The sequence below is a fragment of the Varanus komodoensis genome, unplaced genomic scaffold (genome assembly GCF_004798865.1).
Source record: "Varanus komodoensis strain SLA01 unplaced genomic scaffold, ASM479886v1 scaffold3, whole genome shotgun sequence".
Lineage (NCBI taxonomy): Eukaryota > Metazoa > Chordata > Lepidosauria > Squamata > Varanidae > Varanus > Varanus komodoensis.
This window is the reverse complement of record NW_025335761.1, coordinates 61,421,971-61,447,880: the sequence shown is the minus strand read 5'-3', so window position 1 is coordinate 61,447,880 and position 25,910 is coordinate 61,421,971. Positions and strand designations below refer to the sequence as shown.

General features: G+C 45.2%; 1 protein-coding gene across 3 annotated transcripts in view; it reads left to right on the top strand.

The window, feature by feature from the left end:
• KIAA0586 (KIAA0586 ortholog) overlaps positions 1-25,910 on the top strand; it is a 92,999-nt gene that overhangs the window by 5,902 nt on the left and 61,187 nt on the right. For all 3 annotated transcript variants that reach the window (XM_044436313.1, XM_044436314.1, XM_044436311.1), the window contains exons 6-19: positions 1,285-1,450; positions 3,852-4,088; positions 6,508-6,673; positions 8,045-8,230; positions 8,740-8,857; positions 10,034-10,169; positions 10,946-10,987; positions 12,848-12,964; positions 14,783-15,006; positions 16,514-16,586; positions 18,511-18,666; positions 21,540-21,714; positions 22,655-22,843; positions 24,650-24,834. In XM_044436313.1, the coding sequence (XP_044292248.1) occupies positions 1,285-1,450; positions 3,852-4,088; positions 6,508-6,673; positions 8,045-8,230; positions 8,740-8,857; positions 10,034-10,169; positions 10,946-10,987; positions 12,848-12,964; positions 14,783-15,006; positions 16,514-16,586; positions 18,511-18,666; positions 21,540-21,714; positions 22,655-22,843; positions 24,650-24,834 (2,170 nt within the window). The remainder of the gene's footprint in view (positions 1-1,284; positions 1,451-3,851; positions 4,089-6,507; positions 6,674-8,044; positions 8,231-8,739; positions 8,858-10,033; positions 10,170-10,945; positions 10,988-12,847; positions 12,965-14,782; positions 15,007-16,513; positions 16,587-18,510; positions 18,667-21,539; positions 21,715-22,654; positions 22,844-24,649; positions 24,835-25,910) is intronic.

Here is a 25,910-nt window from a genome sequence, read left to right as displayed (position 1 = left end):
TTGCAAAGTTAGAAGCGCTGCTGGACATCTGGCCTTACAGTCCACTGTGTCTGGGTTATTCTACACTTCTTGGGGTGTGGTCAAGCTAAATGACTTGGAAAATGAACTGAACTATCTGGGTATCGGAAGAGTCAAGGGCAAGAATATCGTCCTTGCAACCTTTCCTTGGTATCAGCTAGATCTAAATAAATGGTATTAAAAACAGTTTGTAGATGGCATTTGTGCCCCACAAAGTTACATAAAGCTAATAATGAGTTATGTGATATGTGTTGGAGAAACTACAGCTTAAGAGAATGCTTAAACATATATGGCATTTGAGCACTCCGAAGATCAAGCTGTTTTGGCCTGAGGTGGTAGAGTGCCTGAATAAACCAACACAAGAAAATATGACTGCTAAGAAAACCTTATTTCTGTTTCACTGTTTGCTGTGGAGAATGAGGATTGTGTTATACAGAATTGTTGGTGGAGCCTGTAGGGGCTGCGAAAACAGAGACTGCCAGAACTTGGAAAAATGCCCAAGGGCTCTCATTCCATCAAGGTATTTGAGCAATATGGTAGATGGCACTGGTGGAAAAACCAGTCAGTTGCTTTTGTGCAGCTAGAGGATAAATAAGAAAAGATTTTTTTTAACAACTTGGTACAACAGTGTTTCCTTCCATATGTGCCCGACCGCCCCTTAAGATCTGGGGCAGAGGCCCTTCTCTGGGAGCCCTCCTTGAAGGAGATTAGAAGGGTGACTACCAGGGAAGGGCCTTCTCTGCAGTGATGTCCCAGTTGTGGAACTCATTCCCCAGAGGGGTTTGCCTGGCGCTGTCACTTTATTCTTTTTGGCACCAGGCTAAAACCTTTTAATTTTCCCAAAGTGTTAAGGTTTGACAGTTTTTAACATGGGTTTTACTGTTTACTGGTTAAGAATTTGATTAGGATGCTGTGTTTTGTTTTATTTTTGTCTTACTGTTAAACCGTCCTGAGACTATGGTAAGGGATGGTCTAAAAGACTGACTGGCTGACTGACTGACTGACTGACTTGTATTCTTCAGATCTGAACAGTGAAGAATGAATTATCTTGATTTCTGAAGTAGTAGATTCTAATTTGTCATACAAATGGACAAACTAATAATAGTTTTAATTTTCTAATTGTATTATTTACAAACGTATGAATAAGGTTGAGTACATGACTGTAATTTAACATTGTTAAAATATTCTTTAAAAAAAGAGAAGCGGTCATGAAAAATGTGTTTAAAAGGAACCCCACTTATCCTTGCATCTGTTTTGTATATTTAGAATTCAAAGTGTTCCTGTATTTAAGGAGGTGAAGGTTCAGCTTCTGGATAATGTGCAGCCAGATAAAAAGGATAGCACCAAATCAGCCCTTAGTGAGATGGATTCGGCTGCGACCATCGCGGCTGCAACAGCGGCAGCCATTGCTTCTACTGCCCCACTTCTCAAAGTAAGGAGCCACTTTTAATAAGTCCGTCAAGTTAAACCCTCCGTGTTTGAGAATGGTGCTCGGAAGCGCACACACGGGAAATGGAGCTGTCCTGTGCCTGGAATGTGTCAGGCAAGGGATGCGTGGGTTTTAACGACTGAGCAGAGAACATTCCGTACTGGATATGTGCCATGTTTCCATATTTGCCCTCCCACCCCCTGAGATCAGCAGCAGAGGCCCTCCTCTGGGAACCCTCCGTGAAAGACATTAGGAGGCAAAGTACCCGGAGGAGGGCTTTCTCTGTGGTGGCGCCCCATCCGTGGAATGCGCTCCCCAGAGAGGTCCGCCTGGCGCCATCGTTATTTGTTTTTTGGTGCCAGGCCAAGACCTTTTTATTTAAACAATATTTTAATAACTTTTAATATCATCTATAGGTTTTAATTTGCAGCCAGGGTGAATCTGGATTTTATTTGTATTATGTTTGTTTATTTTATGTAAGCCATCCCAAGGCTATGCGATGGGATGGCATACAAAAAATTCTAAATAAATAAATAAATATTAGAAATGTAATAAATATTTTGCTTAGTCATTCTGCTATGTTTTTCCTCTTACAGAGCTTGAAAAGTTGTCTTTGTGATTGGGAGGGGATTCTTAAATACTCTGTTTCTACATGTAGCCAAGAATTAGACATAGAAAATCAGGATTAAGGTTGTCTTAATATTTGTGGATACAGGTTTGGGCCAGACATTTTTTGATCCAGCTTCCTCATCTTTGTCCCTGCAGTTTGCTATGTCTGCTTGAGGCACTGATTTCTACCTGGCAGTGCATCCATTTCGGCTGGAACCTGAGTTAATTCTAATGGCCTTTTTGTGGTCAGTGCTATTTTTAGCAGCTTCTTATTTTGAAGAATACTTATAGCAGACAAATATTGCCTTGAATAACCCCAGGAAGTAACTAACTCTTGTTCTGATTCAAGTTGGAGGACTGAAGCAGTGGCTTGCCTCGGGTCACCTCATGAGTCGTTGGCCCACTTCTCACGTATGGAAAGGCACCACAGGTGAATTGTCCCGCAGGGCCTCTCATGGCAGTGGCCAATTTAAAAAATAGGGGGGCACGCTTCTCTGTGCAACCCCAGAGAAGGTGGATTGGCTGATAAGCCACATGCCACCCTAAAACAGGCCATGGGTTTTGGGTGGCTTCTCAATACCCTGGCAGCCCACTCTGGCTAGGCTCACAGGTAGCGAGAGGCTGTGGCTGTGTGCGCTCGTCTCGGCAGCCTGGTCCTGGTGGGCACCAGAACATGGCGTGCCCAGCTGGGCTTTGATGGTTGAATGAACCGGGCTAGTGACTGAGCAGGCGTCTGGATCTTGCTCTAGAGTTCTGCAGGGAACGTGTGCACTGCGCTTGGGCAGAAAGGGTTCCACTCCTAACCTGCTTGTGGGTTTCCTATGAGCAGCTGGTGGGCCACTGTGCACGCAGAATGCCGGACTTGGTAGACCTTGGCTTGGTCCTGGAGGGCTCTTGATGTTCTTGCGTTCTTGCTCAGTTCTACATATGAATCGTGTTTTGCTAGTGCAGATCAAAGCACGGTTCTGGGAAAGGCTGCACTCCCCTTTAAAATGAGGAATAGAGACCAGATCGTTGACAATGCGTTGTGATGCGTGTGTGAAGGTATCCCAATCCAAGAGCGCCATCCACATGCAGAAGACATTTCCATGTACGTGTGGGAGAGCGAATCAGAGTTTTGTCAGCCCTTCATTTCATGTGGGTTGAAGAAGCCGCTCTGGAGAGAGGGGCCCAGGAGTGCGGGTAGCAGATGCGGAAAGGGGAAGCTGGCACCTGGGGGAAGCCCTCTTACACCCAAGTCATGGAACTGAAGTGTTTGCCCAGCTGAAAAGTCAGTGTGGTATAAACTTGCTAGGCAGGTGCGTGGATGGAAGCTTCCCCAGTCTGGTGCCCCCCGAATGCGTTGAGCTGCGAGTCCCGCCTTGGCTGGCTGGGAGAAGCTGGGAGTTGCGTCGGCGCATCAGGTTGGAGGAGGCTGCTGTACAGGGAGGCAAAAACGTTTCATGCTGCCGTGATGCCAGCATGTCTCTGGTGAGAAAGTTTTCATGGTGAGCCTTTCTCCTAATGGAACACGAGAATCATTATTTTGCATTTTCCTCGGTATTTTAAAAAGCTAAATGTCAGATTCATGGCTCTGGGAGAGGCCAGTTTAACTCAAGGACTGAACCTCATAGGGTGAAATCCTTTGCAAATTTGGACAGTCCTCCAAATTGTCAGGCCAGGCTCAGCTGTGCTGAAGGACAGTTTTCGTGCTGGTGAGACCAACCTGCAAGCAGCTTCAGCTGCAGGTGGGAGAGGACAAAGAAGGCTCGTCTTTCGCAGCTCCTCCAATTTTAACGAGAGCCTTTTCCTGCAGGTCCAGAATGAGTTGGAAGCAAAAGTGAGTTCTGTGTCTGAAATCCTGAGCAAGTTACAGGAGACAGACAAGCATTTGCAGCGTGTTGCTGAGCAGCAAGCCAACATGAAGGCTCAGCAGCTGGAGCAGCTCCCTTGCCATCAGAGAGTCGGCGAGCTTGAGAAGCAGGTGAATCTGTTCATGGGACCGCGAATTCAGCATCTGGAAAACCTGCAGCAGCGGCAAATGGATATTCAGGTATCGGCAAGAGCACATAAGGAGCCCTGCAGTGTTGCATTCATCCAGCTGTGGCCATGCTGGTGGGAGAGGAAAGGAGCAGCGCATCTGGAGGGCTCCACATGGGGGGAAGTCGGCTTTATGCCGATCCTGTATCAATCATTTTGTGCTGCTGTCCAAACAGCCGATATGCATTACTGTGGAAATCCCATAATAATTATTATGGCTGTAGTCACCTGAGTAGTTAGAGTTAGCCTAAACATCTCTTATTCTGTGTCAGACAAACTTAATAAGCCGTTGGGTGTGGTGATTTGATGGATTCCAGTATGACATGGTGGTAGTGTTCATGTTTTTATTTATTATTTGTTTGTTTAGGATATTTATATGCCGTCCTTTGCAAAAGCCTCAGGATGGCTTACACAGATAAAATATAAATTTCACCAAACATAAATAAATAATCAACCCACTCTGGCTGCGGTTAAAATATAATGGTAAAAATACAATATTAAAACTTATTAAAATGTTGATCCAATAAAAAGGTCTTCCCCTGTGCATGTTGCCCTTTCCAAAGTGAAAGTAGCAGCTGCTGGGGAATGTTGACCTTGGGGATCCTGCACATTAAAGGAGTGTGATGAGACCTTTCCTCCAGATAAAACACAGCAGCTTCAGAGAAGCCATTTTCAGCAGGACCGCAGCCAGTGTGTTGAGCACGCCCTGCCTGCTGCAGTGATTTATACATTAAATTACCAGGACTGCATTTAATGGCTTTCTCTCTCAAGGTCAGGTAGGCTAGGTAGCTAACCAGTTGGCAGCTGTAGCCCTTGATGTCTGCCTGGTGACAGGGATGGGAGAGAAAGTGCCCATGAACCTGGGCTGAATCCTGATTTCCCACAGGTAAAGCAGCAGCTGAACTAGGTCTGGGGACATGCCAGCTTGGGATATGAAATCATACCACACTCTGTTCTGGCAGTTTTCCTCCCTCCTCTCCCCCTCCCTGGCCCAGTTTCAATCCTTGATGCCCAGTTTGAATCCGTGTATTTCTGATGCTCCTGTCGACGATCGCTCGCTTTGTAGCAGGGGCCAACTTTTGAACAGGCTTGGCTTGTTGACTTGCTGACGTGAGCTCAGATGCAGGCAAAGGCTCTTTATCCAGCCCCCTTCTCCCCAATGAGACCGGCCACTGAGAACGTTGGTCCATTTTTTTCCTACGCCCAAAAAGTACTCCCTCGTTTGCCGTGGATGGGAATTGGCATGCCAGTTGCAGAAGAACGTTTCTGACTGCCTTTCTGTTGCTGCTGATGCTTGCCGAGGGGTGGTGGTGGTTGGGGACCCGTTATTTGTTAGATCCCTGTCCCAGCTTTTTCTCCAGAGAGCCCTGGGCAACATACACAATCCCCCTCTTCCATTTTATCCTCACAACCACGCTTCAAGGGAGCTGATTTAACCGGAGGGGTGCAGTTCACCCAAGGTTCTTAGCTTTGATTCAAGGATGCCTGAGAAGAAGCTAAACCTTTGTGTTATCCCTAAAAACTAATTAAAGGAATCCACACACGTTAATAGAAAATGGGTGTAGATAAGAAAGCAGAGCAGGGCTTATACACGTGGCCCTTCAGATTGCAGGCCTTGTGGGACGGATGTCACCCGGGGGCTGTCAAGAACCCCGGGCGCCTGCGTGCTCCTGATTCTGTGGAGAAGGCCACTTACACCAAGCAGTGCTGTGTGTTGTATAGATGCCTCTGCACTTTCCTGAAGCTCCAGGCTAGCAGCCTGGGAGTGGGGAGGAGCGAGATGAAGAGGACCCAGCTGTCCCAGTTAATCCTCCTCTCAGGAACATGATGTGTGTAATGATCACATCACGGTGTCTTGCACCTGTTTATCTCCTGGGACCCTTATAGAGAATCTAGGCCTAAATGCTACATACTCCAATGCCTCTAATTTAGGACTGTACCAGACACTGCCAACAGTTCATACTGATGTCGTCTTACAATATCTTCCTGTCAGTTCCAACACGCATGGTTTTACTGAGATTCAAGGACTAGCTCCAACCATTTAGCAAGTTTTGTGGCCAAACAGGCTAGAACCTCTCAAGTCTCATGGCATCCCTCTAACCACTGTTCCACACTGGCTGTTATTAGCTGTGTGCTTCTGCTGTGGGAAAAGATGACTGAGGGGATTTTTAAAGGGGGCAGGTAAGTCCTTGAAGTCTGGGGCTAAGTAGAGTCCAGAATGGAAGTCCCTAGAGGCTGGATTGCGCCGCTAATCTCCTAGTTGCCTAGTCTTTATAGAAGCTTGCCTCGGGGGGGTGGGGGCTGTATGCCTCTCTTCAAACATTGCAGAACCCCAGGCTGTTGTGGTATTTTCTCTGAGTGTACAGAGGTTGACTTTTATGTGACTTTTTATCAAGTGACTTTTATGTTAAACAATGACCTCTTCTTTCTAGTCCCATTTAATTAACTCCGCACTCAACTCGGGTCAGTTCCGAGCTCTCAGTGCAGCACCTTCCGAAGAAATGGCAGTTCATGATCGGAAGGGAGGGAACTTGCTTGCCCGCCAGCCTTCCTCTCTTCAGCAGCATCCGTTTTCTTCTACAGCAGCACATGCTCCGGGTAAGAACACCCAGGTTCTCTTTTCTACTCTGTCTTCTTGTCAACGTAAACAGAACCGCAAAAGACCAAAGAGCATGGCTGCATACCTCCTTTTTCTCTTGTTCAAGTCATGTGCTTTTCGGTCCTTGGCAATCTAGGTTTTTTATAAATCTTCATAACATTTGAATGAAGTATAGCATTAAAATTGTTTAATTCCCCTGTGCATAGATTGAGAAATTCTTGCCTTCCTTGTCCTGCTCAGATGGTGGTTCAACTCAGATCTCAGCAAGCCATGGTTTGAATTAATCACAGTTCAGAATCTAAACTATGATATGAGCTTCCAGGCATACAGTAGGCAAACCACAGGGCAGTATTTCTTGTCTGTTTTCACACTGTCCACTTATTGTTGTGCGGTCTGTGCTGATGAGCAGGAGCTGGGCAACTTGGCCTCAGCTCCCTTCAGTCCTCACCATTGGCTGGGGCTGATGGCAGTGGTAGGCCAAAATATCTGAGGAGGAACTAGTGGGCATACTTGTGGTGGGAGAAATTCATGCAGCAGCAGCAAACCAGGGTTTCCGAACCTACTTCACACCATGGTTTCTAGGTCTGGTTTGCCAGCCAAATATAAAACATGGTTTCTCAGTCCAGCCATCTCATGAAATGGGTTAAATGTCCTTAAACCATGGGCTGATGTGTTATCTGGAGTTGATTGTATGTTCAAATAGCTTCTGCTGTGAATAGCTGAAAATTCCGAACTGGAATGAAATGGTCGAGCTTGTACTTGGCCATTTCTTCCCATCCCAAGGAGTACGCCAGTCAGTTTTGCGGATGAATGAAAGGCACGTTAATGAAAAATCCACTTACCAAACATGTTCAGGTTCTGACATTACCCTGGAGCACTTGCTGATGTGGCAGCATCCATGACAATCTTGCCAAAGATTGCTTGCAGTAGATGATTAGTCTTCCCCGCGGGGCCTCGTGCTCTCAGAGGTGTTGGCCATCTGGGTTGCACCAATTTGGGCAAAGCTACTGTAGAAGTTTGTCACTTAACATTGTTTATGACACACCCATTTTCAGCTTGCGGTGTGTCAGTTATCCTTTCTGATCCTTTGGGATGATTTGCTCTTGGTAAATGTCTAACTTTTGCATGTTCTGGTGGCTTTAGAACAGTAGTGAGGAAACTACAGCCTTTAGGATGTTATTGGACTGCAGTGTTCATCAACCTTAGCCGACAAGACCAGTGGTGAGGGGTGATGGGAATTGCAATTGAACCGTATCTGGAGACCCACATGATCCCCAGCCCTGCTTTTGAACACAATCTGTAATTTCTGGCCCTCTCTTTAAATGTGTGTTTTTCCCACTGGTAAAGTGATTCCCTCCTCTACTTTGCAGTCTTTTCTCAGCACTCTGGAAACCATGTTCATAGACAAAAGTCCCCCCTGCGAACGCCCACACCGCGTAGATATGCGCCTGTGCCCGTTTCTAAAGATGCTAAAATGTCACAGAAAATGTCAGGGAGGGAGCAACCTATTGGAGAAAAAGAAAATGTGCACCAGTCTTCTTGTGGAGGAACTGCAGGTGAGGCCTGGGAGGGTTCCAAGGTGCTTCTCCTTTTCATCCAACCAGGTGTGCCACTGGCTGGTGTACCCTGTTGCCCTTCAGCCTGTTCGTTCTGGACTTAACTGGATGGCATTCTGAATTGCTTTAGAATATGTAGTTTTTGAGCACCAGGAATTTCAAGTATCTCAGACAATTAAAATGTACTCTAGTCCTTTATACAGTAATTGTCTGTTATAGGTCAGGCATTGTTAATTGACATTTCCTTGTCTGGCTTACAAATATCAGATATTGGTCAGATCAATTCACTGTTGCTCCAGAGCTTTAACAAGTGGCTTGTACAGTAGATTTACTGTAGAAGTTTGTTGTCCATAGATGAGGTATTGGTCTTCATGCCTAGAGATGAATTCTAAATCGATAAAAGTGTTCTTTCTCTGGAGGAGAAACTAATAATACTCCCTATGTATTGAACGTGCTCACACAGACCATACAAAGCACATTTCACCACAATATGGCATGTTCTCTTCCAGGTGGAGGGAAACTTCTAGAGCAAATCCTGAATTCGCAGGAAACCCCATTAAGTCAGACAACATCTTGGAAGAAGCCAGCGGACAAACGTGTGATGCCGTGGTATTTTGAAAGAGAGCGGTAAGTATGTTCCTTGTCAATTTAAGCCATGGGTGGGCAACTTATGGTCTCCAGGTGTGCTACCCGGCAGCACACGTAATTTGTCAGGGCGCAGAATGCCACCTGTTCCCCACCTGGTGCCTTCTGCTGCTGGCAGCCCCACCCAATATGACCAGCAGGCTGGAATGCTGGGAATTCCATCAGGCTGGGGAAGGCTGGGCTGTCCTTGGTGGTACTGGTGACTGTTCTAGGCTAAAATATCTGGGGGGGCGCTGGTTGCTCCCCACTACTTTGTTTTTTAGCAGGACACAGAGAAGGCCTGTAAAAACTGAACAAAACTAAATCATGTTTCACCTGATCAGCAGGAATTACTCCGCTATCAGTTCAATCAATCAAAGCTTTAGAAAACTAAGATGCTTCCTTAGATTACTTCTGTATCACCGCTTGCTTAATTCTTGGCACATTGTTCCTATAATGCACTTATGTACTTGCTTGAAATGGAAGAGGCAGTTTTATTTCTGTGTGAAAGGGAGAGATTTGCATGGGCACAAGGTTCAAAAGTGTCCATTGTACACCTTGTTTCCTTCATTTATTTATTTAAAAAATTTCTATGCCGCTCCCCATCGCAACAAAGCCTCAGGGCGGCTCACAAAAAATACAAAAAAAAAAAAGTAAAAAAATTTACATTTGAGCTTATAAACTATGGGAATTCCTCTTTGTACTTTGTCTGTCTCTCTTGGACTACCTAATCTTAATTACCTAATTAGAATCAAACTAGTATGACCTACAACAAAATGTTGCAGTATATACTCCAGCCACCCATTTCCTTTTTTTCTCCCCAACTTACAGTCGGCATTCCATTGCTACTAAACATGCCCAGTCTTGATAGGCTGTTTTTTTCTGCTCTTTGTTCCCTTAGGATTATTTTAAACAATTGTACTTCTGGAAAGCTTGGGTTTCTCGCATGCTGCCTTCTCCCCCAGACCCTCTTTCTTCCTCTTTTTTTCTTTCTGCCACCCCATTATTTCTGTTACTTCCCAGTAGGCTGCCAGGGAAGGATCAAATTGCTGTTGCTAGAAGTCTGAACCAAATGCACCTAGAAACCTTTGACTCACTTCTGCTCTAGGCACACTTATAAAGAGAAATATATAATATGATCAAAAGATTAACGAGTACCTGAAATATGCTTTTTGGCAGACCCAGTGTTTTGCAGAAAGAGCCATTTAAAAGCACAAATCCATATATCAATCCAATTGAGAAAACAGTTAAGAAAGCAGACGATGTCCTCCATGAACTCGGGCAACTGAAGAGAGAAATGCATAATATCCTGCAGGTAACTTAACTGTTTCAGTAATGCAATTATATTTTAACTTTGAACAAGGTGAAAGGACCTATAAGTTAGAATCCTGAAAAGCAGGCACTTGGAGATATGGACAGCAAACAGAAACATGACCGCCTGGACATTCAGTCTTCAGCCTTAGCTGTAAGCAGGTTAAGTCAGGCAGGCAGCATGCAGTGGCACAGCACTCCCCATTTTAGGTCAGAAGCCGTTTGCATCCCCTTGCGGGGTGGAGGGGGTTGGGGTTAGGGTTGCTTCTGAAGGAAAGGGGAGGGCTTGCGGCACGTACGGAGTGGTGGTGTGGAAAGAGAGTCTTGAACCCGGGAAACTGCTCTGCCTGGCCATGAAGCTTGCTCAGCCAGTCTTCCCTATATCAGACCATCATGTACAAATCATGTTTCTGCGAGCTGCACTTTTATTAGACCTGGAGAGTAATTTTAGACTTGAAGGAGTCAAGATCTTTCTTTAATCAGAGTGTAAAGTGTTCCAAGAATAAGAGAATGCTAGGATTTGATGTACCAGCATGATCATAAAGGGACTGTATGGTCTTGCATGCCACTGCGCTCTCCGTAGGAATGAAGAGCAGTTTGAAAGCACTTTTAATAAACAGGCGGAAGAATTTGTGGCTGTGTTCGATGCAATCTTCAGCAAGAGTACACAGTTGTATTAGCAGCTGCTGCAGTTATACAGAGTGGATCTTAACAGAGTTCTAGTGTATCTGTTAAGACATTTGCCTTAAGCATAATGTATTTTTATTTTTTGTCTTACAGGATGCAAAGGAATGGAAATCAGACACACATAATTTCATAAAGGTCCTACGTCACATTTATTTATTTATTTACTGATTGGTTGATATTTATCAACTGCCTTTCTGTTCCAAGAGACCAAAAGAATAAGATAAAAACCTTGGTAAAATAGATGTGCCAAAACATAGCAATGCAACAACTAAACTGTAGCAGCAGCACTTGTCTTGTTTCTGTTCCTGAAATGGGGCAACATTAAAAATTGTCTTGAAGGCTATTTACATAGTCATTTAACATGTTTACCACTCAATAGCCAAAACCCTTTGAGTGGCTTACAGTAGTTTCTAAACAGAATCCTGATACAATAAAAATCATGTTAACATATTCCATAATAAAGAATTGAATTAAAAAAAATCATAGCTAGAACAGTGCTTAATGACCAGTTCAAACCCCAGATGTGGGTGTTCCCATTGGCCGTAAGATCTTTAATATGTTTAAATGCCTCTGCACAGAGGATTGTCTTAACCTGGTGCTGAAAAGATGACCAAGTTGCAGCCGGGGGGGGGGGGGGGGGCGGGGGGGGGGCGTTCCAGAGGTTGGGGGAGGGGCTGCCACTGAGATGACCTTCCTCCTTTTTGCCACCCTCTGAGCCTCCTTGGAGGTGGCACTCAGGGAAAGTCCTCAGATGTTGATTGTAGCATCCTGGTAGACCACTTCTAGAAGCATTCTGCCAAGAATTGTGGTCTAAAGCTGTGTAAAGCTTTACAGGTTAAGCCAGGGGTCCTCAAACTTTTTCAATAGGGGGCCAGTGGAAAGGTGGCAGCTACACACTCGGGCTGGTGAGGGGGGCAGGTTGGGCACGTGGGCCGGTGAGGCGTCATAGAATGCGCGCAAAGTGGTGTTGGGTGCGCGCGGCACCGACTTGCTCACTTGGAGATCTCCCAGCGAGTCCAAAACCATCTCGGAGCGAGCAAGCCACCGCCTCCTGCCCCCACGGCAATTGCGTGCGAGGGCGGCAGCACGGGCTGGATGAAAGGGCATGGTGGGCCGGATCGTTCCTGCAGGCCATAGTCTGAGGACGCATGGGTTAAGCTGAACAAATTTGCATCAGGCCTGAAAGCATAATAGGCTACTAATGCAAACTGGCCAGAACTGGTGTGGGTGCTCAGATATTTGGGTCCTGGGGATTGGCCTGCCTGCCACAGGTTTCACAAGCTGCAGTTTCCGAAGAATCTTCAAGGGCAGCCCCATGGGAGTGTGTAGCAGTCCCCTAATTCAGAGTTTATCTCCACTAATAAAGAAAATGTGGCTGACGATGCCAGTTGCTGGGAAACACAAGCAGAAGCGTGCAGTTGTCGTCATGTCCTGCCTCTGGGCTCCCCAAAAGCATCTGGTAGGGTAGTGTGGGAACACGTTGCTTGGCTACATAGGACATTGCCTGATTCAGTACAGCTCTTCATATGTTCTTAGTTTTTTTTTAAATAAGAACATGAAACAGTTGAAATCCTCCAAAGCAGCAGTGGTCTGTGCACAACTTAAATAAGTCTGGCCATCAGACTTTCAGTTTGTGGACACGTCTAGCTTAATGCACTGGTGTCAAACTTCTGGTCACCATATATTAGCAAAATGGGTGTTGCTTTATTTAAAAAAAAACCCTGCTGACAGTATAGTGCTGCTTCTGTACAGCTTGGGCAGTAGTGGGGACTGGCAGTCCCATGGTCCGAAGCAGGCCGCCTCTGCTTCGAAGGCACTCCTGTTTTTCTTCCTCATGCAGTAAGAATCAAGGTTCCCCAGTGGGACTTGGAGCTGGTTTTCCTGGCTTCTGCTATCGCAGATTGCCCCCGGCTGCCCTCCAAACACATAGCAAGACTGGGCAATGTTTTTTTAGTAGTGAAGATTCCGTCACTTCCTTTTTCTGTTCACTTGTAGACTACCTCACACTTAAGAGAAGCCGTCCGAGGGAAGGACCGTGTAGTTCCAGAACAGGCCGCCTGCTCGTTGCAGTCGTCATCAGAGGCTCTTCACCAGGTGCTCCCACTGACTCAGGTACAGTTGGTGACAAGCAGGTGCAGGTCTACATTAGCTGCTATGTTCTGTCTGTTGGAGTGCTCTTCACAAAAATGCTCACCTGATACTCACATTGCTCTGCTTTTGACTCCAGACAAAACCTGCTCATTTTTCAGCTTTTAAAATAACTTAGTCACTGGACTGATTTAATGCTGCTTTTAATGGCAATTCTGTTATATTTATGCTGAGTTTTTACATTTCATAGTTATGATCTTTCCATAGAAAAAAAGAAGTGAAGGGCAAGGGAAAATGTATACAGTTTGTATGGAATTTTAGAAAGGTTGCTTTTAGGTGGCCTAGGCATGTTTTCACTCTGCATATTCACTGAAAATTAGTTCATTTTCTAGAAGCAAAAAGAGTTAAATTGAATTCCGAGAAGCTCTGTGCAGTGGGCTATCCCATTAAATGCTGTGTTATCAGAATGAAGTATGCTTAAATACCCAGAGCTACTTCTACTTAGCTTTCTGGTAACATTTCCCTGCAGACTGCAGTCTTATATTTATTTATTCATTTGAAAAATTTGTATGCCGTCCAATTACTAACGTTTCTGGACAGCTAACAGCATAAATAAATTGACGACCCACTCTGGCTGCAAATTAATAAAATACAATAATAAAATTCAATATTAAAACATATTAAAATATTGATTAAATAAAAAGGTCTTAACCTGGTGCCAAAAAACATATAACGACAGTGCCAGGTGGACCTCTCTGGGGAGCGCATACCATAGTCAGGGTGCCACCGCAGAGAAGGCCCTCCTCTGGGTACTCTGTCTCCTAACATCTTTCACGGAGGGTTCCCGGAGGAGGGCCTCCGGAGGAGGGCCTCTGCTGCCGATCTCGGGGCGGGAGGGCAAATAGGGAAAAAGGCATTCCTTTAGGTATCCTGGTCCCAAGCCGTTAAGGGCTTTATAGGTAATAACCAGCACCTTGAATTGAGCCTGGACTTTGATGGGAAGCCAATGGAGCTGACGGAGGATTGGGGTTATATGAGAATAACACCCAGTCCCCAACAGCATCCTGGCAGCTCTGTTTTGCACCATCTTAAATATCCGGCCTGTCTTCAAGGGCAGCCCCACATAAAGCATGTTACAGAAGTCCAACCGGGAAGTAACCAGTGCGTGTGTTGCTGTTGCCAGGCAGTCGTTCTCCAGGTAGGGATGCAGCTGATAGATTAGCCGAAGCTGAAGGAAAGCGCTCCTCGCCACCGCCGTCACTTGGGCTTCCAAGGACTGCTCCAGGTCGAGGAACACTCCTAAGCTGCGGACTCTGTCCTTTAGAGGGAGTGCAACCCCGTCCAGGGCAAGGCCGGAGTCACACACATGTGCAAGCAAGCTCCATTGAACTCAGTGGGACTGACTTTTGAGTAGATGTTTATAGAACTGTGCTTGCAGTCTTCATTGTGAAACACTATAGCTATACTTCAGTGCTTTAACAACAGGTAGGCTCCTTTATGAATGTTGTGATCTGTGTTTGCCTTTGGCAATGATATTCATATAATGCTAGTCCCATTGGAAGGCTTCTGTATTTCAAGAGGTGCTTATTTGACAGTAGATAACAAAGTAAAACAACGCAAAGCTGCTTCCCTTCCTTCCCTCCTGCAGCCCCCATCTAATCTGTCCTTGACCCCATGGAACAGATTCTGAGGGGATGTGAGGGGCCTGCAGGAAGAGGGAGAGTTCCCTGGGAAAAGCACTTCTGTCAGCAGGTAGAGGCTAATGGCGTGCTATCCAGTATATCTCAAATGGCTGGATATTAGGGGCTGATATTTCCATTGCTGATTTTGCTTGAAATCTAGCAAAAAGATCCCATTGCCCCAAATTTGACGGAACTTCAGCAGATTTCTAAGTCATCCATTCTCCAGTCAACCAAGGCATCAAAATCCATACTGAGAGATGCCGAAAAGATCCTGAGAACAGTACGCAAGAACAAGAAGCTCCTTGAAGAAAACCTTGAAGCCATAATTCGTGCCAAGGATGGCAATGCCTTGCATTCCTTCATAGATGAGCTGACAGCAGACAGGTAGAGTTCGGTTGCTTTTTAATCTGTGTTTGTTAGTTTGTTAGCTTTTTATCCCACTCCATTAGCCACAAGGCTGCACTGATATTCATCCACTCTCCTCCCCTATCGAACATTACATATTTGAAAGTGGTCGTGACTGACCTTTCAGATTGGTAATTAAAAAGGTTGTTGTTGTTGTTGAGAAGTCGTGTCCGACCCATCATGACCCCATGGACAACATTACTCCAGGCCTTCCTGTCCTCCACCATCCCCCAGAGTCCACTTAAGCTCATGCCGACTGCTTCAGTGACTCCATCCAGCCACTTCATTCTCTGCCATCCCCTTCTTCTTTTGCCCTCAATTGTTCCCAGCATTAGGCTCTTCTCCAGGGAGTCCTTCCTTCTCATTAGGTGGCCAAAGTATTTGAGCTTCATCTTCAGGATCTGGCCTTCTAAAGAGCAGCCAGGGTTGATCTCCTCTGGACTGACCGGTTTGATCGCCTTGCGGTCCAAGGGACTCGCAGGAGTCTCCACCAGCACCGCAATTCAAAGGCCTCAGTTCTTCAGCGCTCAGCCTTCCTTATGGTCCAGCTTTCACAGCCATACATTGCAACTGGGAAAACCATAGCCTTGACTATACGCACTTTTGTTGGCAGGGTGATGTCTCTGCTTTTTAGTGTGCTGTCTAGATTTGCCATAGCTTTCCTCCCCAGAAGCAAGCGTCTTTTAATTTCTTGGCTGCAGTCCCCATCCGAGGTGATCTTGGAGCCCAGGAAAATAAAATGTGTCACTACCTCCATTTCTTCTGCATCTATTTGCCAGGAAGTGAGAGGACTGGATGCCATGATCTTAGTTTTCTTAATGTTGAGTTTCAAGCCAACTTTTGCAAAAAGAAATTTAACTTAAAATGCTCTGTATTTCCTGAACTGTAAGACCTAGTCTGGAAGTCTAGAAGTAAGAAATACATCTGCATTTCAAAAATTCCTTCCATTAGACCTAGCTGACAAGGGGCTTAGGTGCAGAAAATATAGAAGGAGGAATAATAATGGAAGCGGGAGGGTTTCAGCTGTTGATTTTCTGAAATTCTGCTGGGATTGCAGATCACAAACTGTAGCTTCCCATGGATACCAATGAGCACTGAGGACAAGATGGAGTCTCGCAGGGCCCCACAGCTCCAGTGCTACTTTCTGAAACCAGCCGACGCATGCGCATGGGGCTGCGGTGTGGCAGCGGCCCAGAGCTCTAGCTGCAGTGCACAGAGGCAGTGCCACAAGATAGCGAGCATGATGGTGTCCGAAGCTCCCAAGAGATCGGGGAGACTCGGCAGCACAGTTGGTGCATCCCAGAATTACTTATAGAAGTTACACTGGAGAGAGCAGGGAGATAAACAAAGTTTAAAGTGCACATTCCTGTCACTCAAAAAGAGAATCCACTTCTGCACAAGGTCAAAATTCTTCCTTGGGGACAATGTTTCACTTCAGCAGGTGCTGGAATGCTCTGCTACCTAGCCTTCTCCTCCTTTCTTCTAGAGATGTCCTGGAGGAGATAAGGATCAGAAAGACTGTAGACGAATGGATTAAAGCCATCAGCAAGGAAATCCAGGTATGGCCTCTTGACCTATGGCTAACGGAGCAAGAGGATATTTGACTTCTTAACTGACTTTAGGTGGCCTCGAAGATGATTTAACAGCAATCTGGATGAGCTTCCCACCCATTCCTTGGTGGCTCTTCCAAGGCAAGGGAGAGTCCATATTTCAGTTGTGTATCTCTGTCATGTGCAGAGTCATTCTTGTGTTGAATAATTCAGTGGTCGAGATACCAGGGCCTCATAATGGTGAAGACCATATTTATTTTGGGACTGCCATCATTCATTTTCGCTCTGTACTGCCCTAGAGCAAAAGCTCATCAGGACATTTGTAAAAGTTATCTAGAGTATAGGGTGGTTCCTGAAAATACAGCAGTGGGCTGCGTTAGACATGTCTGTTGCCCTGTCTGGGGGCGGGATGTTTTTTAGATAATTTCCAGAGAGTGATATGCCACCTCCAGGTTTACTAAGATCTAATGTCTTAAGTCTTTACTAAGGTCATTTATTCATTCGTTCGTTCTCCCTCCCTCCCTCCCTCCCTCCCATATATTTATACCCCGTCCTATCACTTCAAGTGCTTAGGACAGCTTATTTATTTATTTATTAATTTATTAAAACATTTCTATGCCGCCCCTTGCCGAAGCCTCGGGGCGGCTTACAACACAATAAAATACAATAAAATACAAAAATAACAATATAAAATTAAAATTAACAATATAAAATAAATAAAAAATATAAAAGAAGCTTACAAAATAATAATATCCAAACATACTAGCTAGCCTTCCAAAACTGTTAGCAGCAGGCCTCTTACACCACACAGCAAGGGCTCCTGCAAGGTAGGACTCCAGTCAGCTAGGTTCAGAAAAAAAAGCAGACTCCCCCTTGAAAAGACTCTGAACCAAAGAACAAAGAAAGTGGCTAGCTTGTATAGATTAAAACCCTGTGGCCTTGCAATGTATGCATACAACATTCTACGTAATCAAAATATATGGTTATAGGAGTTACATTGTTTACACAGGTGCTAAGAGAGAATGAAGTATAGTGAGTTAGCAAGGAAGAGGCCTCCCTGATGGCCGATGTTTCATCTCTCTGAACATCAAAGCATAGCTCATTACTGCCTCTTGCTCACAGAAGTAACACCTGATAAAGAGTGTTTAAGGGCAGTGTGCATTGTCCTTGTGCCATCTCGACATCAGGAAAGGAAAACTCCCTAGTTTTGTGAACGCAGACTGTCAGAGCAATGCTGACTAAAGCGCTTCTGTACTAGCAGCTTCAAGGGCTGGAGACCCAGGTCTGACTTCTTGGGGTTCAGGCCTGTTACAGTGCCCTGATTTGAACCTGTAGACGTGATAAAGGCTATTTATTTATTTATATTATTTATTAAGACATTTTTATGCCGCCCCATTCGCCGAAGCCTTGGGGTGGCTTACAACATTAAGTTAAAATACAAATACATTAATGCTTTAGCTGTCTGGGCATCGTTGGAATTGCAGTGCTTTTTGCTGCTTCGGCATATGTAGGATCGTGCCTTTCGTCACATTTACTTTATGGAAAAGACTGGCCAACAGGGCCACCATACGTAAGGCGTTGACAGGGCCCAGGCATCAGCAGCCTCCAGCACACTGGTGTACGTTAGTGTGACAGGTTTCCCACAAAAACGTCCACTACTGGTGTAGTGCTAGAGGTCGCTTATCCTTGCACTGTGTGAATTGACTGAGCACTGGTGGCCTAGTGGAAATGCACCTTTGAGGGCTTATTTGAAAAACAGACAATGGTTGGTTGAATGGCTCAATATGACCTTCATGGTCTTGTGTCATCGGACGCCTTACCTGCCCTCCTGTATCCTAGTACCATCTGTTGGAACCATAACTGATGTGTCAGATCTGTTCACGGGAGCATTGCAGAGTGTAAACTTACTGCTGCTTTTTCATTCTGTTTTCAGGATGAAATGGCAAAGAACGACTGCCTCAAGACACAGCAGGCCATCAGGACTGTGAAGGGCAGCAGGGAAATGAATGCAAAATCTCGATCTGCTCCGGGAATCCCTGCTAAGAAGCCTTTTCCTGTGGCAAGGCCCTCTCAAAAGCTAGCAGATAAGGTGAGACTGCACAGCCTGGAGACGCTGGGGGTTCAGCCTAGGAGCCTTGTGGCTTGAGGCTGTGCTTAGCCCTAGATCTTTGTGTGTTTATAATCCTCTTTGGGTAAACACAAAAGGTGTATAGTTTCAGGTCCTCTAATTATCAGACTTTTAGATAGACCAGACCCTGTACAACTGCTGGGGGTTTGGCTCTTGCACGCTCAGCCGAGCAGCATCAGCCTCCAGCAGTAGGACTGGATCTCAGAGAACTTGGGCAAGAAGAGTTCCAGACCACACAGCCCCGTCTTGGCAGAAGCTCTGCTTCCAGACGCTTCCAGCAGAACTTCATAAGGACAGCAGTAGCCAATTGAGAAAAATGCCAGTTGTTCTAATTCAGATGATGATCGAGGTCCAATCCTGTTGCCTTTACCAGTTATACAGATTGACGGCATTTGTAGATACATGCTGCACCGTTTCATTTTGCTTCTGCTCTCCACCCGTCAAAGTGTTATGCCAGGTATTAACACTGTGCATCCTAAGCACTGGAAATGCTGCTTATCTAGTTTTTATATAGCTTCTGGAATTTAGAAAGATGTTATCTGCATACTTCCAAGCCTGTCAGGAAGCTTGAGAGAAAGATTCTGAGGAGGCTAACTTCTCTGCCCACTAAGTCTTTTTGTTTGTACTAACATGGTTATAGAATCGTGGAAAACTTTAAATGGTGTCCCGGTGTCACTGCTTTCTATGCCCTTCTATTTTGTTTGTCCCGGTGAAGCGGACTGAAAACTGAAGCTACTTTTCCATGGGATATGTTCTATTCCTAAAAAGGCTTTGTTCTCATAAAGGTAGTAATGAATGGATACAGTGCCAGTAAGATGCTTGCTCAGTGTTGCAATGAACTGGTTTCTATTAACTGTTGGAAACATTAGTTATTTTTAGTATGTCAGAATGTGCACTGTGCTTTGTATATGTACATGCGAGTCTGTCCGATCGTAAAGGCGTGAAGGAGATAAAGGGGACGTCAGCAGTACAACTAAGCCAAACCAGAAATCAAATCCTGAATGCATATGATTGGCTGTAAGTTGGATCAAAATGCACACAGAAATTCCCAAATTGGGCCCTACTAAGCACCCTATTATGATGTCAAACGCCTGGGAATAGAGGAAGGAATTAACCTGGTGCCCAGAAGATGACAATGTTGGGACTGAGCTGACCTCTCTGGGAGGCCACCACCAAAAAGGCCCCATCATTGCCATCTCTTGAAGAAAGTCCTCTTGTTATCTCCTTTGTTACTTTTCCCTTTGCCTTGCCCTCCCCTCCTCTTTATTTCCTCCCAGTGCTGGCATTTTAGATTATACATTTTACTAGGGTTTTGATCCCTTTCTGAAAAGGTTTTTAGCTGCCTGTCTTGTCCGCCAGGATGGAGGACTTAGTAGGATGGTCTGTCCCCAAAGGCTTGTGGGATCTGATGGAATTACAGAAGCAGCTGGTTGCCACGGCTGCCGTTCCTATAGATAAACCGGTCCCTCTGGAACATGGAGGTGACTCGAATAGCTGAAAGAACTGCCTGGTTCCTACATAACAACCCACAATGGGTTCTTTTCTGACTTACTGGGGGAACAACGAGGCAGAAGTCATAGTTCATGTGATGCTAAGCAAGTCTCAGAAAGAAGGTTAGTAGGTTGTTCTGCTCCTGCTTGCAACAGGAGCCTTTTTTTTTTCTTTTCAAATTTTGAGTTCTCATTACTTGCAAACTGGCCCAGTAGCTCCTGAGAGCCCCTTCTCGGTTACTGGCGCCTGGTCTGCTGTTGCTTATGCAGGGGGAAAAAGAGCATTCAGCAGGAGTGGAGATGGCTGGAACACAACTGTGAGCTGGACTGCATGCTAGTTCACCACCCCCACCACCATTTTGTCCACAGATCTCTTTCAGGTGGTTCAGGGTACAGTCTGGCAGAAGAGGAGAAGGAACCCGCAGAGGCCTTCCCCGACATGTTCACAAGACACTTTTAAGTTAATGTAACTCTTTTCTACTGCAGCTTGGATCCTATACTTAGCTCATGTTAGCCTCTGGAGGCCTCCTGAATAATTTTAAGTTATTAATTTGTGCATTTATTGCAGTATATTTGTGTAATTCTAACTTGCATGTGACAAGTGTGTTTTATTGAAGGTTATCCTGGGAATTTTATTGAAGGATGGGATATATATTCCAAAAAAATCAATAAATGGAGCATGATTTTCATCTCTTGCTGATCTTTCTTTCTAAAAAAACCATGTCAGTTGGTGCCACAGAAATTACAGGAGCACTTGTAATCAGATGCATTTCCATCCTGTCCTCTAATAAGTTGTTGTTGTTGTTGTTGTTGTTATTAGAACATCTCTATGCCGCCCCTTGCCGAAGCCTCGGGGCGGCTTACAACACAATACAATACAATATAAAAATAACAATATAAAATTAAAATTAATAATATAAAATAAATAAAAAATATAAACGATATAAAAGAAGTTATAAAAGAAAAGTTATAAAAGAAAAGAAAAGTTATAAAAGTTATAAAAGAAAAGAAAAGTTGTTATTCTACTTTATTCTTGCAACAGCCTTGTGAAGCAGCTAGGTGGAAAGAGCAGCTTAGCCAGGGCCACCCTGTCAGCTTTTGTGGCTGAACTTCCTGGTCCAAATCCAACACTCTGTTGAAAATGGGCAGCTTGTTGCCCCCGAGATGCTTTGACCCACACTTCCACCCAAGCGCAGCCAGCACTGCTAATAGTGTGGGAGTTCTAATCCAAATCATCTGGGGGGCCAGCAGCTGCCCATCCCGGTGTGCCAACACACGTTAACTCTTCCTTGGTTTCCTACCGTTTAAAAATACACATTTCAAAATAATTCTCTGTTTTTGCAGGGGCCCTTGAGACCAAGGATGGGGTTACAGAATGAAGACACCCTTTCTCAGGTTTATGGTCGGCCTGTTTATCAGGGTCGCAGGAGTACACTTAAGAAGTCTCCATATCTCAGGTTCAACTCCCCACCTCCCAAATCAAAACCTCCAAGACCTAAACTGATAGAGAGCGTTAGAGGTAGGTAATACCTTTTCCTCTTCAAAAGCCAATACTTCAAAATGGCCTATTAAACACCCTCTTTTGCCCTGACCTTGTGAGATGCCTTTTTGGCTGTATCTTTATGGCCTGCAGTAAATGATCTCTTGGTGAAGCTCATTCTGTTGTGACCACTGCTGCCCATGTATAAAGGATGCAGAAGGCAATAGCAAGAGTTGAGAGAATTTGCCCATCAGCCTCCCCTGACCAGATCCACTCCAGATGTGCTGATCTGTGATGCCCATCATTCCCAGCCAGCATGGGCATTGGAATCACAGGAACTGCAGTCCAGCACACCTGGAGGACCACCAGGTCAGGGAAAGCTGCTACAGAGGTGTTTAATCCCCTGGCCTTGCAGAGAATGGCTTTCCTGCATAGGATGGAGACTCTCGGCAGCCCTACTGTGGTGGGAAGTGGTCCCTCGTGGGCACTTCTCCCTGCAACCTTTGCTGTGCAAAGGGACCTCATGAGGGCCGTGGGGTTTCCCCGCCTCTGGGAATGAACATTTCTCAGTCAATGGGTGTTCCATGGTCAGGGTGCACTTTTATCGGAAGCTGCTGTTCCATCCTTGTTCAAACCCCTAGGAGCACAGTGTAACTGCGGAAGAAATTCTGCTTGTTTGCTCTAAAATGGCATGGTTTTCTCTGCTCACAGCAGTGATGAGTTTCGTGATTTATCTGACCTTCAGGGAACCAAGGTTCGATTTGGATGCCAGGAAGCACTTCCTGACAGTTAGGACCCTGAGGTTATGGAATGGGCTTCAATGGGAGGTGGTTGAGGCCCCACCGGTGCGGGTGTTCAAGGATAGGCTGGACATGCACATGGCAGTCATGTCATGAGCAGAGCTGGCTGGAGCCGGGGTTCAGACTAGATGGCCCAGGAGGACCCTTCTGACTCGCTCTGTTTCTACATTTCTTCCCAGGCACAAAAGTAAAATCGGCAAAGACACAAACCAACCCCTGTCCGCCCGGCAGAGCCACTCACCCGACAAGACCCTGCCTAGGATCTGCGTCTCATCAAGAGCTGCACTACCTCTTCAGCCCTACGAAGGAGAGGCACACGGACTCTGGACCTCTGGAAGGCCACCTCATCCCCATGGCCATTCCCTTAGGTGTGGGCACAAGCCGGAGAGGCCTTGGGGCGCATGGGCTGCGCTCACTCAGAGTGCACCTTTGTGTGGAGAATCGTCCTTTTGTTTTGCATTGTTTTGTTGCCTTGCTTGGTTTTGTAGTTTGAGTGCTGAGGCCTGGCTGCTTTTCTCACCTGGAGATCTATATGTGAGGGAGAAACTGGGGCTCCTGGTGCAAAACGCCACAGGCCAGAATTACACGCTGAGCCCCAGAATGCATTTCTGCTCTGTCGTTTGACTATGCTGTCTGTGAAGTGAGGCTCTCTCAGGATGGGTCCAGTCTCACTCTCTGGCATCCCTGAATTTGTGCTGACAAATTCTGTTTGTTACGTAGGCATGTGATTTAGCTGCTCTTGGACGCCCTACTGTTTATTTATTTATTTAAAACATTTCTATGCTGCCCCCATCGCATCAAAGCCTCAGGACAGCTCACAACATAATTAAAAACATATAAATAACTCTAAATAAAATAAAGATTAAAAAGCCCGTTAACATCTCGGCTAAACATTTAAAATCCTATAAATACATAATAAATTAACAGCTTCACTGGATAGCCCATTTGGGTTCTAGTATTATGAAAGAAGGAAAGCCATCTTTTACCATGCATAATTTTAGAAACCTCAGCCACGTGTCTTCTGAGCTTTTTTTACACTAAAGAACCAGAGGCTGCTGTTCTTTTTGCTATCTTGTGATCTATTAGTTTTTTAAAAATGGTTGTTTTAAACCCAAATCCTTCAGTCTTTCTTTGTAATAAGGTTGCTCCTTCACCCCAATAATTTCCCCCTTTCTGCACTTTTCCCAGCTCTTGCAATGTCCGTTTTGAGGTCTGACACCCAGGACTTGATAGGGTATCCCAAGTGTGGTTGCACTATAGATTATAGTGCCGGTGTTTTTATTTTCAGCTCCTCTTCCCTCTAATAATCCCCAGTATGGAATTTGCCTCTTTCACAGCCACCAGACAGTGGAAAGGTTATTTTTTTTCAGCTGAGCATTGCAACCTTAAGGGCCTTTCCTGCCATTCTCCTCAAGCTCACATTCCACCAAGCCATATATGCAGTTAATTCCTCTCTTCACTTCTGTTCTTTGGATGTCCCGCATTCCCCAGAATGATTCGAGCCTGGCAGCTCTTCTTCATATTCTGCAGCTGTGAAGAATCCATTCAGGGTCTCTGCAGGATCCTTGTCTCTTGTCAACACAGCGTGTGTGTTTGTGGAACATTTTCTTTTAGCTCTGACGATTGTCTCCATAGTTCCATTTTTCCATCTCTAGATGTCAGTGCAATAAACCAAAAAGGGACTTGAGGGAAACTGCAGAAGCAAATTGGAAACGGGTTGAACTTGACATGGTCTCAGCAGTGGGATAACCATTCAGACATAGTCCTGGACGTGCCTGGCTTAGAACTGCGTCTTGTTAGATGGAAAATCCGGATATTAAGTTAATCTCTGGCTTGTTCACTCTTGGTCCCAGCATGTAGTCGTTGTATGTGCCGGGGTGAAGGAGAAGCTTCAGGATCTTTTTTGTCCTCTTTCCCCTCTGCACCCCCCTTATCTTACTCTCTAGTACAGAAAGTCACATTTTTTTCAAGGCTACAACCGTGCATGGGTCGTCTCAGTGTGGCAAACTCTTGGCATCCCTTGCCATAATTTGCCTTTGCTCCTGGTCTGGCGTAGGTAGCCTTGACTGCACCCACCCTTCCCCCCAAAGCACTGCATTTATTCAGCATTCTTTCCACTTGAAATTGGTGTCCTGCACCAGGATTTATCGTGTTTTGTTTTCAACTTGCATCAGGTCAAAAACAGATCGACAGTGTCTCTCCTCAGCCTGCAGGAGCAAATATAGGTGAATTCCATCCTGTTACCGTGGCAGCTTCTGTTCCTCCTCTCCCAAAGCCCCAATCCAGGGTGAAGAAGCCAAATGCTGCAGTCATAGAGATGAAATCGGAGAAAAGGGACCCTCCAAAGCTGACTGTGCAGGTAAGAAAAAAGAACGGCAGGAGTTAGATTAACAAATTGAACCTGACTGCTATTTCATCTTTCATTTGAGTTTACTCAGAGCTTCTGAGCAACTTGATATCAGTATTTCCTGGTGGAAATATGTGCCATAGATTTGCTGACAGTGGTTCCTCGGCAGTTATAGGCGACCCATAAATACATGTATAAATAAACAAGTAAGTGACAAAAGGAAACTCCTCTCCCCCTTTTGCTCAGCTGGTGGGATCTTGTGGTATCCTGATTTAATATGCAAACAAAACTAAGGTTCTAGTCCTCCTAATCTGTACAGTAAAAACATGATAGCAAAAATCTTGGGAGAATCAGCAGGTTAAAGGAATGAAGACAACTTTTACCCCATCTGTCGTGTGGCTCTAACATACCTGACTAAAATGATGCTCAGGCTGTTGTGCTCCTGCCACGTGGATGTTGTTGCTGGCCTACTGACCACAGGTGCTTGTAATGGAGGCACCCAAATGAATATCTAGCGTGTGGTGGGGAAAAACCGTCACCAGGAGGTCAGCCCCTCAGCTGATTTTTGGGTGTGGCTTGCGAGAATATAAAGGAGCTGGCAGGTAAGCCTTGTTTTTGTATGGAATAAAGTTTCCTTACAGAAAGTTTATATACTTTATGAATAAAGTACATAAATATGAATAGTTTGTTATTTTTAATAACCTCATCTACTAGGAGTCTATTCAGAAAATCAGAATGATTTGGTGCTTGCCTGACCTTTCTCAGTTATTTCTCTCCCTCACATTCCCTCTATTCCAAGTGTCTTCCAAGTGCTTGCCCACACATATTTGGAAATTTCTTCAGGACCTGAACTGCTCAGAAGTATGATTTTGGCGACCATTTCCTCCTCCCGAAGTAGATTTTCTTTTAAATCTGACTTACACTGAAGACATTACTGTTTTCATTGTTAGCAGTTGGGATTTTGGTGGTGGTGGTGGTGTTGTTTCCAAACCAAAATTTCATATGTGGAATCTTACAAAAACTTTCTCCAAAGAGAGAAAGCAGACACATGTAACGTATTTCCTGACCCTCGGGGTGTTTTCCTATGA